This window comes from Xiphias gladius, chromosome 10 (assembly GCF_016859285.1).
Source record: "Xiphias gladius isolate SHS-SW01 ecotype Sanya breed wild chromosome 10, ASM1685928v1, whole genome shotgun sequence".
Lineage (NCBI taxonomy): Eukaryota > Metazoa > Chordata > Actinopteri > Istiophoriformes > Xiphiidae > Xiphias > Xiphias gladius.
The window spans coordinates 16,823,895-16,837,241 of record NC_053409.1 but is presented as its reverse complement, the minus strand read 5'-3'; the positions used below and the strand labels follow the sequence as shown (position 1 = coordinate 16,837,241).

At 44.1% G+C, this 13,347-nt stretch overlaps 1 protein-coding gene across 7 annotated transcripts in view; it reads right to left on the bottom strand.

Annotated features, from left to right (window-relative positions):
* Window positions 1-12,196, bottom strand: part of meis2a (Meis homeobox 2a) — an 82,006-nt gene extending 69,810 nt beyond the window's left edge. For 5 of the 7 annotated variants that reach the window (XM_040137818.1, XM_040137819.1, XM_040137813.1 and 2 more), the window contains exons 1-6: window positions 11,767-12,196; window positions 11,028-11,254; window positions 9,220-9,361; window positions 8,858-8,908; window positions 8,367-8,417; window positions 7,657-7,806 (exon numbers count right to left, since the gene is read on the bottom strand). In XM_040137818.1, coding sequence (XP_039993752.1) covers window positions 7,657-7,806; window positions 8,367-8,417; window positions 8,858-8,908; window positions 9,220-9,361; window positions 11,028-11,254; window positions 11,767-11,778 — 633 coding nt within the window. In that variant the 5' untranslated portion in view covers window positions 11,779-12,196. Of the gene's footprint in view, window positions 1-7,656; window positions 7,807-8,366; window positions 8,418-8,857; window positions 8,909-9,219; window positions 9,362-11,027; window positions 11,255-11,470; window positions 11,550-11,766 lie in introns of those variants that run through there. The other 2 variants (XM_040137814.1, XM_040137817.1) reach the window with 1 other exon arrangement.
* Between the last annotated feature and the right edge of the window lie 1,151 nt (window positions 12,197-13,347).

Genomic DNA, 13,347 nt, shown 5'->3' with positions numbered 1-13,347 from the left:
ATGTGTACATGCCTGCACTGTCATACACACACGCCCACATAGGCTTGCAGAAATACATCTATGCACACATGCTAATGACATAATAGAGAAAGAAGTATAAACACACATGTGCACACACTCACTTTTGTATATACAAAACACATGCTGAAAAGAGTGTGAAATCTCAGCTGGCAAACTTCAAAGAAATGTCCATAAACAAGTTCATAGCTTTTAAGGCAACTTTCTTTTCTCCTTCCCTCCTTCTAAAGTTCATTTTCTCTCTCATCCTCCCCTCTTTCCTGGTCATTCCCACTGCCCTGTCGGTGCACACAGGAAAACAGGATTTTCTACTGTACAGGAAAGGCTTTATCAGTGCCACATGAAGGCAGGCTGGAGGTGGAATTTCCTCTGCCGTTCAGGCAATAGAGGGACAAACTGATCACGTCATTTACTACACTTGCACCCGCAAACACACAGGCTCAATCAAGTAAACACTCTAAACAGCCTCTCACACAGGGTTGATATGGCCTCATAGCTCACACAACCCTAGCTGGTCTTTCCCGATTTAACTTGTCACCTGAGCATGATGACAAAATGTTGGCGAACGTAAGCCCAATGTTGTCAGGGACCCGAAAGAAGAAGCCCCTTGAGCAGAGCCCAACCCAAACAAACCCAGGCCTGCACCCAGGCTTCCCACAAACCTCAACCCACTTCTCAGTTCCCGCTAGGGTTTTTTTTCCTTCTTCAAACACACACAAACACACATATATACATAAGAAAGCAGAAGGAAAATGTACACGCCACAGAATATTCCAAGAAAGAGCCCGTTTTTACCATTTTCTCCAACTTCGGTAATGCTCCTGATGAACTTCCTTTCCCTAAGCTCACGCCAGAGAGGAGCCTGCCTGCCTGCTTTTTTGCCCCAGTCAGAGTGAGTTGTACAGGAGGAGGACAGACAGGATAGGGCCTGGAGACTAGGGGAGGTTTGCAGGGATACAAAGGCTACAAGACGAGCGGCTGCTGAAGCTCCCCTGGGTATGCAGTCCTGATGTGCTGCTGCTTGTTCTGCTGCGGAGGCGAGGCTGCTGCTATGCCTGTGAGCGAGGCCCTTTTATCTGCTAAGTTTTTTAGGGAAGGAGGGCTGTTTTCTTAAACAGCTTGAAGCTAAAAACAGCAGACAGAAACACACAAGGCCCTTCAGACCCTCCGCTCCACTCAAGGCCCTCTCAGCGTCAGCTGTTCACCGAATGGCAATCAGATAAAGAGCTTGGAGAATTACTCAGAAGAGGGGTAAGAAGACAGGGTGAACAATAGCCCATGTGTGGGTTTTAGCCCTCCAAAGTGAGCGGAGGGGTAAGTGTCCCTGTTCCGAGAGGGATGGGGGATTGTGATGTGCTCACTCTCCGGGCCAATGATCAACACATGGTACACTTCAGGGGAACGACGTCTGTTGTTATAGTCACTTGCTGTTATTCTCAACACAACCTAGTCTGAGTAAAATCAGTGATGTAGGCAAGGCCCATCAAACCTCTCACACACACTCTAATTTTATCTTTGTCATATATGAACATGGAGAGAAGGAAGAAAAAGAGGTAAAAAAAAAATCCCAGACTCCCAGAGTGCATAATGTATTTAAGCAGAGCTCCGAACAGGCTGTTGTTGTTCCAAGAGAAGAAAATGACTGGGTTCTGCTTCCTCACAATGAGACACCCACCACTGGCAAGACGCAAGGCAGACCTGAAAAACTATGCTTGCTGCTCTCACACACTCTCACTCTCTTCTTTCTCTCTTTCTTTCTCTCTCTCTCTCTCTAATACTTGCCAGCTATGGCCACAGCATGATTTTAATGCAACAGCTGAATCGATAGGACTTAATTCAGCTATCATTGCAGAGTAATGTGTCATTTTTAATGGTGGTGGCACTAAATTAAATTCAAAGACACCTCAGCTAATGGTGTTAAAGGGAATGATATTTTGCTGGGATTTGCTACCCTGTGGGTTTAATGGGTCTGTATGCAGGAATACAGATAAAGCGTTGTTAGTTTGGTTCTCATAGGGCAAAAAGCAGACTGCAGCATTTTATATGACATAATAAAAATAATGCAGTGGATAGTAGGACCACAGCATATGCAGTGGATATTTTAAATGAAGCACACGCTTCTCTTTTAATACCTGCAAGTCAACTCTCATTCATAACCCTGTCTGCAAAACAAGACAAGAAATATCAAAACAACAGCGTTAACTTTCCACGCTCAACAAGGCGACAAAAGCAACAGCCTTTCCTCCCCATGAATAATTTAGTGGGCCTCTCTCAGCTATGGAGGGTGTATCATCAGACACCGCACTGCACAACACAAACACACACAACCATTTTGTCGCAACCCCCGTGGGTCTGATAAAGTTCAAACAAGTTGAAAAAAAGGAAAATCATGTCACCCAAACAGTCTTCTTCAACCTACACAAGAAGTCCTCGAAAAAACATAGAGGAAGAATCAAAAGAGGAAAAAAGGCCTCTAGCCCATGTGACTATTCCCTAAAGCTGGGCATAATTAGGAGTCAAACATGGTTCACTCCATGCTCTTCACTAATTGTGTTAAAGAGCAGTGTTACCAGGAGGAGGAGGAGAACGCTAGCAAGCAAACACACATACATGAGCAGGCAGGAACGCACACACACACGCGCGCGCACACACACACGCACACACATACACACAGTAGGACTAGATAGAGAAAAGGATACAAAAGAAGCGTGGTCTCTAGGGGCAGCCTTTTCTGTTTGCTGGGGTTAGTAACTGGTGGCTGATAATACAAGTTGTAATTAATATAAAAGCAGGAGACAATATGGGGAGAGAGGCTTGTAGAGCAGCCTGGACACAGGAGAGCGGGAGACTGCTGCCGTCTTCTCTGCTCCTGTCCCCTGTTTCTCATTTACAAACACCTGCCTGGCACAATCTCACTTCCCTCCCTGCACTCTGCCTACATCCCTAGGAATTTCAGATAAAATTGATTTAGCGGCATCATTGAATTTCCCTCAAATTCCCCCGGAACCTGGAGGGAAGGGAAGGAATATGTTGGTGTAGTAGCGGTGTAAGTCAGGCTGAGAATGACCAGCCTTGTGTGCGTGCGTGCGTATATATATGATGAACTGTAAGTTGTACTGCCACTGCGAGGAGCAGCTACAGGGATCCCGGGCTGAACATGCACACAATCGCTGACACAACAGAAACACACAAGACTGTAAATCATAAAGCGAGCTGACACTTCAAGACACATCTTGCCACGTGGCATAAACAGAGAAAAACTCTTCACACACTTTTGTTGGGTTGAGCACGTACAGTAATTACATACAGCCGCTTTATAAAAGTGTAGATGCACCTCTATTGAACAGCTGAGTAGTTACAACACCGTCAATTATCCTGAATATAAAGAGTCCTTCATTTAGCAGCTAATAATTCACTGCGGCGCGATTTAACAGATATGAGGGACTGACTGATTGCATGCACGCTTGAAAACTTTCTCTGAGGCAAAAAACAGCATTTTTTGACACAAGCAAATGGCACAGTATATGTACAAATATGTCTTCAGAAATAAGAGATTAAATTAAAAAATATGACTAACTATTGCTATTCATGGGTTTGGCACACATCAAAATGAGACACCCAAAACATGAAATGGCATAAATACAAAACAGACAAGACATTACAGATAAATCTACTTTCATTTATTCCTTATTACAAGTAACTCTAAAATATGGGCTTTGAAATGAGTCTGTACTATCATTAACACACCTGTATCTCATGATTTTAAAATTACTGCAGCGCAACTGTTTTTCACTGCACACATGCAGTTAAAGGAAGGCAAGTGTGAGAGATGCAACAAGTGAGCCTAGCCTCTCTCCAGCCGCGGTAGCAATGATTAGATATGCCTGCCAACGGGGCCCCGTCTCTGAACACTAATCAAATAGGAAATGTAAGGCCAGACATCCCACCATCACAAAACAATTGTGTGGAACAGACAGAGCGGTCCAAGTCAACGACGCACTGTTTTCACGAGAAAAAGGGCGAGAGATCCAAACATAGTTGGTCCCCGAGGAGAACAAAGCTAGTTGAATTAGAACACCTCCAAAACGGAGAAATTCCACGGTTCAGCAGGCCAGCTCGGCCCGAGGGCTCGCTGTCCACAGGCAGAGAGCGGAGGCAGAGGGCTGTGTACGCGCTGCACCGCGCACAGAGACATACAGAAACGGGACATTACTGGGCACCCATCTCCACTGATACACGCAGTAAATCACCGCATGGGCACAAGATGAACTATCGCATTACTTGACTGAACCTGTGACATCACCATGTCTGTCCAATGGTGCACTGCGCCCAAAGCCTGTACCGGAGAGTCAAATGTAAACAGAAAGGTCTTTTTTCTTCCCCTTTTCCCTTTCCAGCCATGCAGAGTCTAGATAAGCAACACCATAACCTCTATGGGAACGACTATCACTCCCAGAGGAAAGCTCTCCAAAACAAAGCGCCGAGTCCTGCAAATCCTACAGAAAACCTGTATAACAAATCTAGAGCTAAGGAGAAATTCAAAGACAGTTTCAAAAGCATATAATTCACATGCACAGAGGATATGAAAAGCCTTCTGTTAGTATGTAAGCTTGACTGAAGAAGCGGCACAATAGTACGAGAAGACACAAAGGCTAATTCATTAGAATAGATAATATTCAGAAAGCGTTAATTCTATTTGCCTCTCTAATTGGATGTAGCAGAGAAAAGACAGAAATTTTATTCATTAATTAAAAGACGAGAGCAAACCATTGACAAGCACATACACACACATTATACCAAGTGTTTACAAATCTACGCCACTCTGTGTTTTTTTTTTCCCCATGACCCTCCAATGTGTAATACGACATCTTTTTTTTCTTTCTTTTAAACGGGATGGGGTTAATCTGAGGAGGGGCGATGAGTTAGGAAGCCTTGGGTGGGCTACATGGTTGAGATAGTCACCGAAAGCGAAGATGGGAAATCAACAGTGTCAGCAAGACCTCATCTCGCTCTCACTATACCATAATCCAATCATCTCTAAGTCAATGCTGCATTCAAGTGTAAATAAAACTGTGCTTATTATGCTCTACTCTCAGGTATGAAGAGGGGAGAGAAAGGACACACACACACACACACACACACACACACACTCATACAGACATAAAAACAAGCTCAACGGGCCGCCTCCTTCACAGTGAAGAGCCTCATCATCTCCAGAAAAACCAACTTTCACCAAATGAGATATAGCCCAGGGCTATATATAAAAAATGCATATCAAAGCAAAGAAAAATGGACGTGAGAGATTCTAACTAAATAAATTAGCATATCTAACTATCAAATCGCCTTCCTCTCCGGTATGAGAAGCAAGGACAGAAATGAATAATAAAATAGAGCCAAATACAAATGAATTAATAATATCAATAAATCCGGACAAGTAGGACAGAAATTGCTTTCCATCCAGCGGTACTGTTTAGCAGCCAACTGCATTTGTGTGCATTGTTTCCAAAATTAAAAACACATTTTAAGCATGCAAAGCCGGACTCTTTGTAATTAGATATGGGAATTACTGCTGAAGAAGTTAACTATTTACTACAAGGCTTCTAGATTATGACGGCGGTGTACACATTTGAACCCCAATAGTTTCACTTTCTCCAAATATTTTTTCTATTAACGCACCACGAGGTGCACAGGTGCTCACACACACACTGTACAAAAATAAGACACTGTGATCTTTTTTTTTTTTTAAATAACTGAAAGCGTGAGTGTGTATGCTTCCATAATTTGCAGCACTAACTACTAAAATCACTTCTCAGCTCAGACACAGCTCTAAAAGCAAACAAGGGGGGGGGGGAAACTCTCTTCTGCTTTCGTCAAAATCCAGCCAGGCCGTTAGGTATAATAAAAAGTTCATTGGTGCCACAAAAGTGAAATAAATCCCTCAGAACTCAAATACCTAATGAGGTGGTCAGTCCAAATGACTCCAAGATAAATGGCTTGTCATGCACCCTTCTTTGTTTATTGCTGCTCCTGATTTGCTTTATTGGCATATCTAATTTTCTAATTATGAAAATATTTCTCACAAGTGGTCTGATGACAAAGCCGGTGTCTGAGCACTGGAGACACCATTGGAAATTGGCTTGAGTATCAACCATCTGCCATGAAACTAAACAGGCTAGTTTATCTAATCTCTGCAATATAAACAACAGCATGCCTCATTTCTGCACTTGTGCTGGAGGACCACAATATTGCCGTTCTGACCGTTGCTCAAACCAACATCGGCATCTTCGGGTCTAATCACGGTTTAATTCACCTTGTGCAGGGCGCAGCGCGGCCCTGTGAACGCGAGGGACTTTCAAAAGGGACTCCACTGCTATTAGGCCTATGGCCAGACGCAACAGATGTAGCGCAGTGACTCTGCATAACACTTAAATCTGCTTTAATTCCTAATAGGCTTGGCCTTGTGCTGCACAGATATTAACCAGTCACTTTGTTGCAATAGCCACTCATTCCCCCCCCCCCCTCCCCATCCAAACATTAGCTTTAGCACATGCATGAAAGACGCAATAATTCACAACTATCAACTCAATAATACACTGTCATCTCAATCCGCATAGCGAGGAGAGCCGGCGTTTCCCCCACCGAAAACGCAGGATTTAAACCGAGGAATCGATCTTCAAATTTAAAGCTACTGTACTTCAGGTGCATATAATTGAATTCAGCGTTATGGAGCCTCCAGCCATAAAACGGGGAGCAGAGGAGAGAGCCACTGCAGAGCAAACCACACGGCAATCAATACGGAACAATTAAACACATTAACATCAACAGCAGAGGAAGGCCTCCAGACGAACCATCATATGCCTTGTGAACTTGACATTGATGGTAAGCCTTCAGCTCTGAGATCTATTTCAATAGGCTACCACTTTCTCCACCTCTGCAGCAAAATCCACAGCTTTACGCACAGGCCATATCCAGCTCCCACAGCCCCAAATATAAAGCCCCTTTCTTTTTAAATATTGGCCTAAAGCTAAAGCTTACCGCTGATACCCTGCTTTAACGTTAAACCTGCGTAACAGATAATTGCCTCACGTTTTTTTTTTTTTTTTTTTTTTCAGCGTGTGCAACTCTCCATAATGCACGACAGCGATTTACACACGCCCACGCGCACCCTGTAATACACACACACAGACGCACGCACACACACACACACACGCGCGCACACACACTCCAACCCCGAGCACACCAGCAAGCACGGACGCATTATGCACACATGACTGCCCCTAATCAAACGACTAAAACAATAACTCAGTCCATTGTATCACATCTAGCTTTTGACCTTAGAACATCGATCGGCAGATTTTCCTTGCAGAGCAGAGCATTGCTCTATTTACTGACGGCGCAGCAGGGTCACACGCTGAGCGGAGGCTAAGCCGCCCCCAAAAGTTGGCATTACGGAAAACATCAAACGAGCCGGGTTGGGTTTTTTTTTTTTTTTTTAAACAGTCGATTATTCAGATGCGTTGCCTTTTCCCAAATTCCCATCTGCTCGGGCAGTCCCGGTCACCGGCACAGGCGCACGCAGACGCGGACAGAAACAGCACACCGCATATTATGAATATAAGAAAAGCTTGTGGTGCTTACGTGATCTGCGAGGTTAGTCGACGATCCCGAGAGTTCTTCGTGGTCCGATTTCGAGCTGCCATCCCGCTCGTCGATTACTAGATCTATTGGCATTTTTCCTTTCAAACAACTGATGTACCGGTGGCAAAAATTGTCGCAGAGCTCATGCACCTAGAAAAGGGGGGGGAGAGAAAAGACACCTTTTTTCAGGATGGGGAAAGGAGCCAGACTGTCCAAGAATAACTCCAATTAGGGGGCATTATCGGCGGCAAGGAAACAATAGTGAAATTGTTGCAGTGCTTATTATTCTCATGAGACCGGAGCAACAAGTTGAACGACAACAGATAAAGAGCGTGCCGTAAGCTGGCGAAATAATGAGCAGTTCGAGACCAAATCTGCGGATCAATAACAATGTGCAGCGCGAGCGAAGAGGCTCCGGCATATCTTCGCAGTGTTCACCTCAGCGGCACAAATAGTGGCCTACATAAAATGGCATATTTCATGGGAATGAAAAAGCTGAAACCTGCTCCCAGTGCATGCCGGTTGATTTTAAAACATATCTACTTACAAATAAAATAAAATAAAAAATACTTTTGAAAAAAATGACACAGCACTGGACGCTGAAGCGCGTCTAATAATAATATCAGTCACGTTAAAATACAGGCTGTTTGTGCAGATGGCATCATGCGTTTGCCATAGGTCAGAAGAACATAAGGATCTAGGATATTTACCTTTTCTAATTCCAAGAGGTGAAACCGTAATACTTGTATGGCTTGTATCATCTGAAAGTAAAGAAAAGGAGCAAATTCATATCACAAAATTGACAATCAATTTTTTTTTTTCCCCCCACACATTTGTAGGGTTACTATATGATAATCCCTCCGTCACAACACTATGGAGGGCACTACAGCTAGGCAAGAAGAAAACATTTTTTTTTTTTTTTTTTTTAACTGTAAAAGAAAGCTGCATCTCACAGTCTAATAAGTTACACACTGGTCAGCTGGGTCAGTTGGATGGGAAGACTGAACAATGACAGCGGCAAATGTGGTCACACAGCTTCACTTCGAAACTGAGCTGACATCTGTGCGGAAGTTTAAATGGTACGTTCACTTATTTACTGTGTGATGCTGCGGACTCTCCAGAGAATCCAAACACAGGGCAGAGTACAACCGCACCGAAGCGGCGATTACTGAGAGACAGAGAGGTCAACGTGTGCGCTTACCAAATTGTCCAACTCTGGATTTGATGAAAATAAAGGTTTTTCTGCTCGGACCTAAAATAATACACCAAATGTCAAAGTTAGTTTGGTATGAAATGTGCGGAATGTGTGTCTATTTTCAAACTGGAATGTAACCTGATAATGCAACTTCAAATTTCATAAATGAGACAACGTTTGCGTTAAGGATAAATTTTGCAGAGAACTCACACCAATATTAAGTCTTATCAAAAGAAAGTTTTTTTGTTGTTTGTTTTTTTGATTTTTCTCTGCAAAAATTATGAAGCAGGCAGAAAACTATGCGCCATGACGCAGCCACAACATCCAAAAATATATATATATATTTTTTTTAATATTTCAAAATTGACCTGTTTGGCAAAGACTGCAATGTCCTCATTGAAGGAGTCTGAGGAGCAGACATCGCCGCCTGCTACGCCGGGCTCCCTCGGAGTACACGTCGCCAACTCGCACTTCTCAAAAACCAGTGCGAGCAGTGGGAATAAAGGGTGACTGCAAGAAGGGGAAACACAGCCTGAGCACAAGCAGCACACACCGGCTCCACAAAGCCCACTGCAAAAAATGTCCCATCAACCTGCATATCTGTCGGCTCTCTGGCCCTCAAGGAGCTGACTTTTCCCTAAAGCGAGTAAAGAAATATCAGACTGCTGGAAGAGTTCGTTTGACTCATTCTCCCGCTGTCTGGGGTTTTTTTTTTTTTACACACTTCTCTGACTGCGAGTGGCCGTATCTTAAAACGAGGCAGACAGCGACGAGAGTATTAAATGTGGATTCAGGAGGATCCTTTCTAGAAGCGGTTTCGAGGTGGAAGCAGGGCTACATACGCATCTGGAATATTTCAGATCCTCGCTTTGAGAAAACGAAGGAGTTTAGACCCAATGTGGCATGAATCGACTGACATTTCTTGCAGTGCAAACCAAAAACGGCAGAGAAGTCAACAAAAATCCACAAAATAAAAACAACGAGAGTGGCACACACAACAGTGGTTCCCTGGGATTTTAGAGAAATTAAACAGTCTGCAAAAAAAAAAAAAAAAACTGGAAATGAAAAAATAATTTTGCAGAGTTACAAAGCAGACGCACTGAGACACCGAGCACTTTAATATTTCGTCCTTAACAGGGCCATAGCTTTAACAGCGAGGAAGAGGCGAATAAAAAAAATGGGCAAACTCTAACTTTCAGTCGTCCAACAACATGGGACAAACAGTCACCAAAATAATTGTCAAAAGATAAATCAGGATTTTGGGGAAGTGTGAGGTCATTTTTTCTACAACAAGTTAACTTCATAAAACTGGCTTAAGTTTCGTACTTCATGTCACTTAGATTTCTTTCAGTCTAAAAATGAAGGCAAACTCTATTCCACATATGACAATATGAGATGAAGTGGATTTGCTCTGCTACATCCCAGATTATAATGATACACTGTGGATTATAGCACTTTCTGTGTAGGTGTGTTAGTGAGCAGCAGCCGAACACATTTTTAAAAGTTTTGGCCGTTCTCAGTAATGAAGTCTAAACACGGGACCTTTCATTATTGGAGAATAATCTCACAGCGGTAGATTTCTACACACACAGGGTGCGTTGAAACGCGCCTATGTGTGTGTCTGCGTGTTGGTTAAAATTCTGAAGGGGGAAAAAAAAAAAATGGACAAGTTTCTGCATGTATCGAGGAGAACGTTTAAATGACTCAAGCCTATTTAAAGTAAGGCAAATAATCGTGCCCTGTAATATTAAGGCAAACTTTATAACATGGAACATTTGTTATGATGTTGAAAATAGTTTTTATTATGCTGTCATGCAGCCTGCGACTTGCAAGCTTGGACTATGCACAGAGAGCTTCCACATTATTTTATAGCTTGTATTTCAAGCTCGAGGGCTTACTCTTACTTACTGCAGGCTTGACGGTGCCTTCTACAATGCGTATAAAATTACACATCAACAAATCTCCCCCTGGCCAACAACACAAGGCTAAAACTGCGGTCAATCCTGCACGAAACACGATTTTAAATTTAGCGGAGGGAGAGAAAACTCCAGCAAAACAAACTTCTAGAAAAGCTGAAAACTAGGGGGGAAATATATATATATATAAATATATATATATATGTGTGTGTGTGTGTGTGTGTGTGTGTGCAGGCGTATTTGGTTCATGCAAACCTTACCCATAAATTTGATCTTTATCCCTCTTTAAAACGTCGTTGACAGCAGAGCCCATGCTGGTGGGCATAACGTTTGGATGGGGAGCGTGGGCTCCGTAGTGCTGGCTGGCGTGCAGCGGCGGTCCGTGGTTCAGGTGGTGGACCTGGGGAAGCGGCCGGGGAGCGTGCGGGTCCCCGTACATCGACGCCGGGACTCCGTCCATCCCACCGTAATGGGCCAGCTCATCGTACTGGGGATGAAATCAGAGCAAGAGTCAGCGGGGCTGCGCCCGGTTGCTTTTGCAACAAATGTGAAAAGTGGCGCTTACACACAAAAAAAAGAAAGCATGCCGTCTCATTTTGAATCTACGCGAAGGAGAAACTCATGCGCCCGCTGCCGGGAAAACGCGCTGCCGCCGGGGCAGCAAAGCGTCACATATTCTGCGTGAAAGGGGTTTTGCCATTACCAGAAACATTACAACTTAGATGCTTCCCCGGCGGAGAGTTCGGCGAGCGGAGGGAGCGAGGGAGTTTGGAGCCTCCTGCGAAACTGCTCCGCGACCGTGGCGCAGGCTGTCGGTACAAGCGGAGGCTGTCACTTCGCTTGACGAGGAAGGGCGCTGCGAATGTATGTCAAATCTAGCGGCTTCGATACGGATACTTGGTGAATTCGCCACCGCCCGACGAGAGGCTAGCGACTCGTGTGGGGGGGCCTCCCTACAGTGGATTCGAACAGGTAAGTGTAGGAGATTTAAAAACCTACCCTTTGCGCCATCAGGCTGCGCTCCAATAAACTCCTGAATCTGTCGTATATTTAATATCCCAGTCCCGGTTAGAAAGTGATTTAGTGGCAGGATCCCTTCTCTCAACCAACTTTGCGAATTCTCCTATTCGCCAGTGTGGTTCAGTTGAAATCGTGGCATCGGGGAGTTGTTTTTTTTTGTGTGCAATTTTTCTTGTTTTCCCTCTTTCCTCGGAAAAAAAAAAAGAAAAAAATGCGCCAAAGTGAAGGTTACAATCGGCCCATCAACAACCTGCATGTAACTAAACTGTCGTGTCTCATGGCTTTTTGCCACTCCAGCTGTCAATCAAAGCCAGAGGTTGTCAAGGTAATGAATGAATGACGGTTGGTGATGATGTTCAAGAGAAGGACGAATCTTTTTAGTCCGTTTTCATCCCGCAAGTCCGCGTCTCCTTTAATGCCTCCAGATCGCTATCTTGTTTTATTATCACTGTAAAAAAAAAAAAAAAAAAAAAGAGAGAGAGAGCGAGAGAGAGGAGGAAAAAAAAAAGGCAGTAGAAATTAAGAGATTGCGACTCGGATCTTTCCTTCCTTTCCCCCGTAGGTATTTCGTCTATCTGGCGAGACTGAGATGAGTGAGTGTCAGCGAGTGTTGGCAGGTTGGCTGCTAGCTTGCTTATAGAAACAGAGTCAGTTCGCAGCGCTGAGCGGTGGGCGAATGAAATGACGGATCCCGGAAGTGGCGGTGGCCGTAGCCAGTCCTACGGCAGCTCCAGAAAAAGAGAGAGGAGAGACCAAATCTTGTGATATGCAGAGTGTATGCGAGGCACGGGGACGGCTTCAACTCCACACTGGGGGTAAAAGCCAAACCAACACGAGGGTCCAACTCCCACCCAATTCCTTTTCGCCGAGACGAGTCCCACAGAAAAGGCAGCGAGAGGAGGCTGAACGAGGAGGGCTTCACCGGCGCGGGATCACTTGGGCTGCGACTGCTCTGAGTTAGATGAGCACAGCACTGGCCGGGCTGAGCTGCACGGAGCCTGATTTAGAGTTTAAAAAGAAAGAGAAAAAAAAGAAAAAAGATAAAGAAAAAAAAAAGAAGGGAATAAAAAGTTCATTGTTAAGCAGAATTACGGATCCAAACTCTTAAGCACGGTAACATGTAACGTTAACAGGGAGCAAACATTGATGAATATTTTAACTGTTTCCACTCTTAGAGTAAGTGATTGAGGTAAAACAAAAGATTATGAGGCATCTTCAGTTAAAATTACCAGGACATCTTATGGGTCTTGAGTTTAATATATACATATATATATATATATATATATATGTGTGTGTGTGTGTCTGTGTGTGTGTGCGCGCTTGACGCTTACTTGTTATCTGCTCTGTGGTTACAAGCCGGTGTGCCGACGCAATATCTCAGTAATACCTCCTAATCTTACAGCTAATTATTGCTCTGGTCTTTTTTAGCTAATTCGACGACACACGCCGCACCCCTGCGAAGCCCTGAATGAACTTTTCCGAGAAGGGTGGGTGGGGGTGGGGGGCGGGGAGAAAAAAAAAAAAAAGCTTTTGTGGAGAAAGTAATTTTGTATGTTTCTC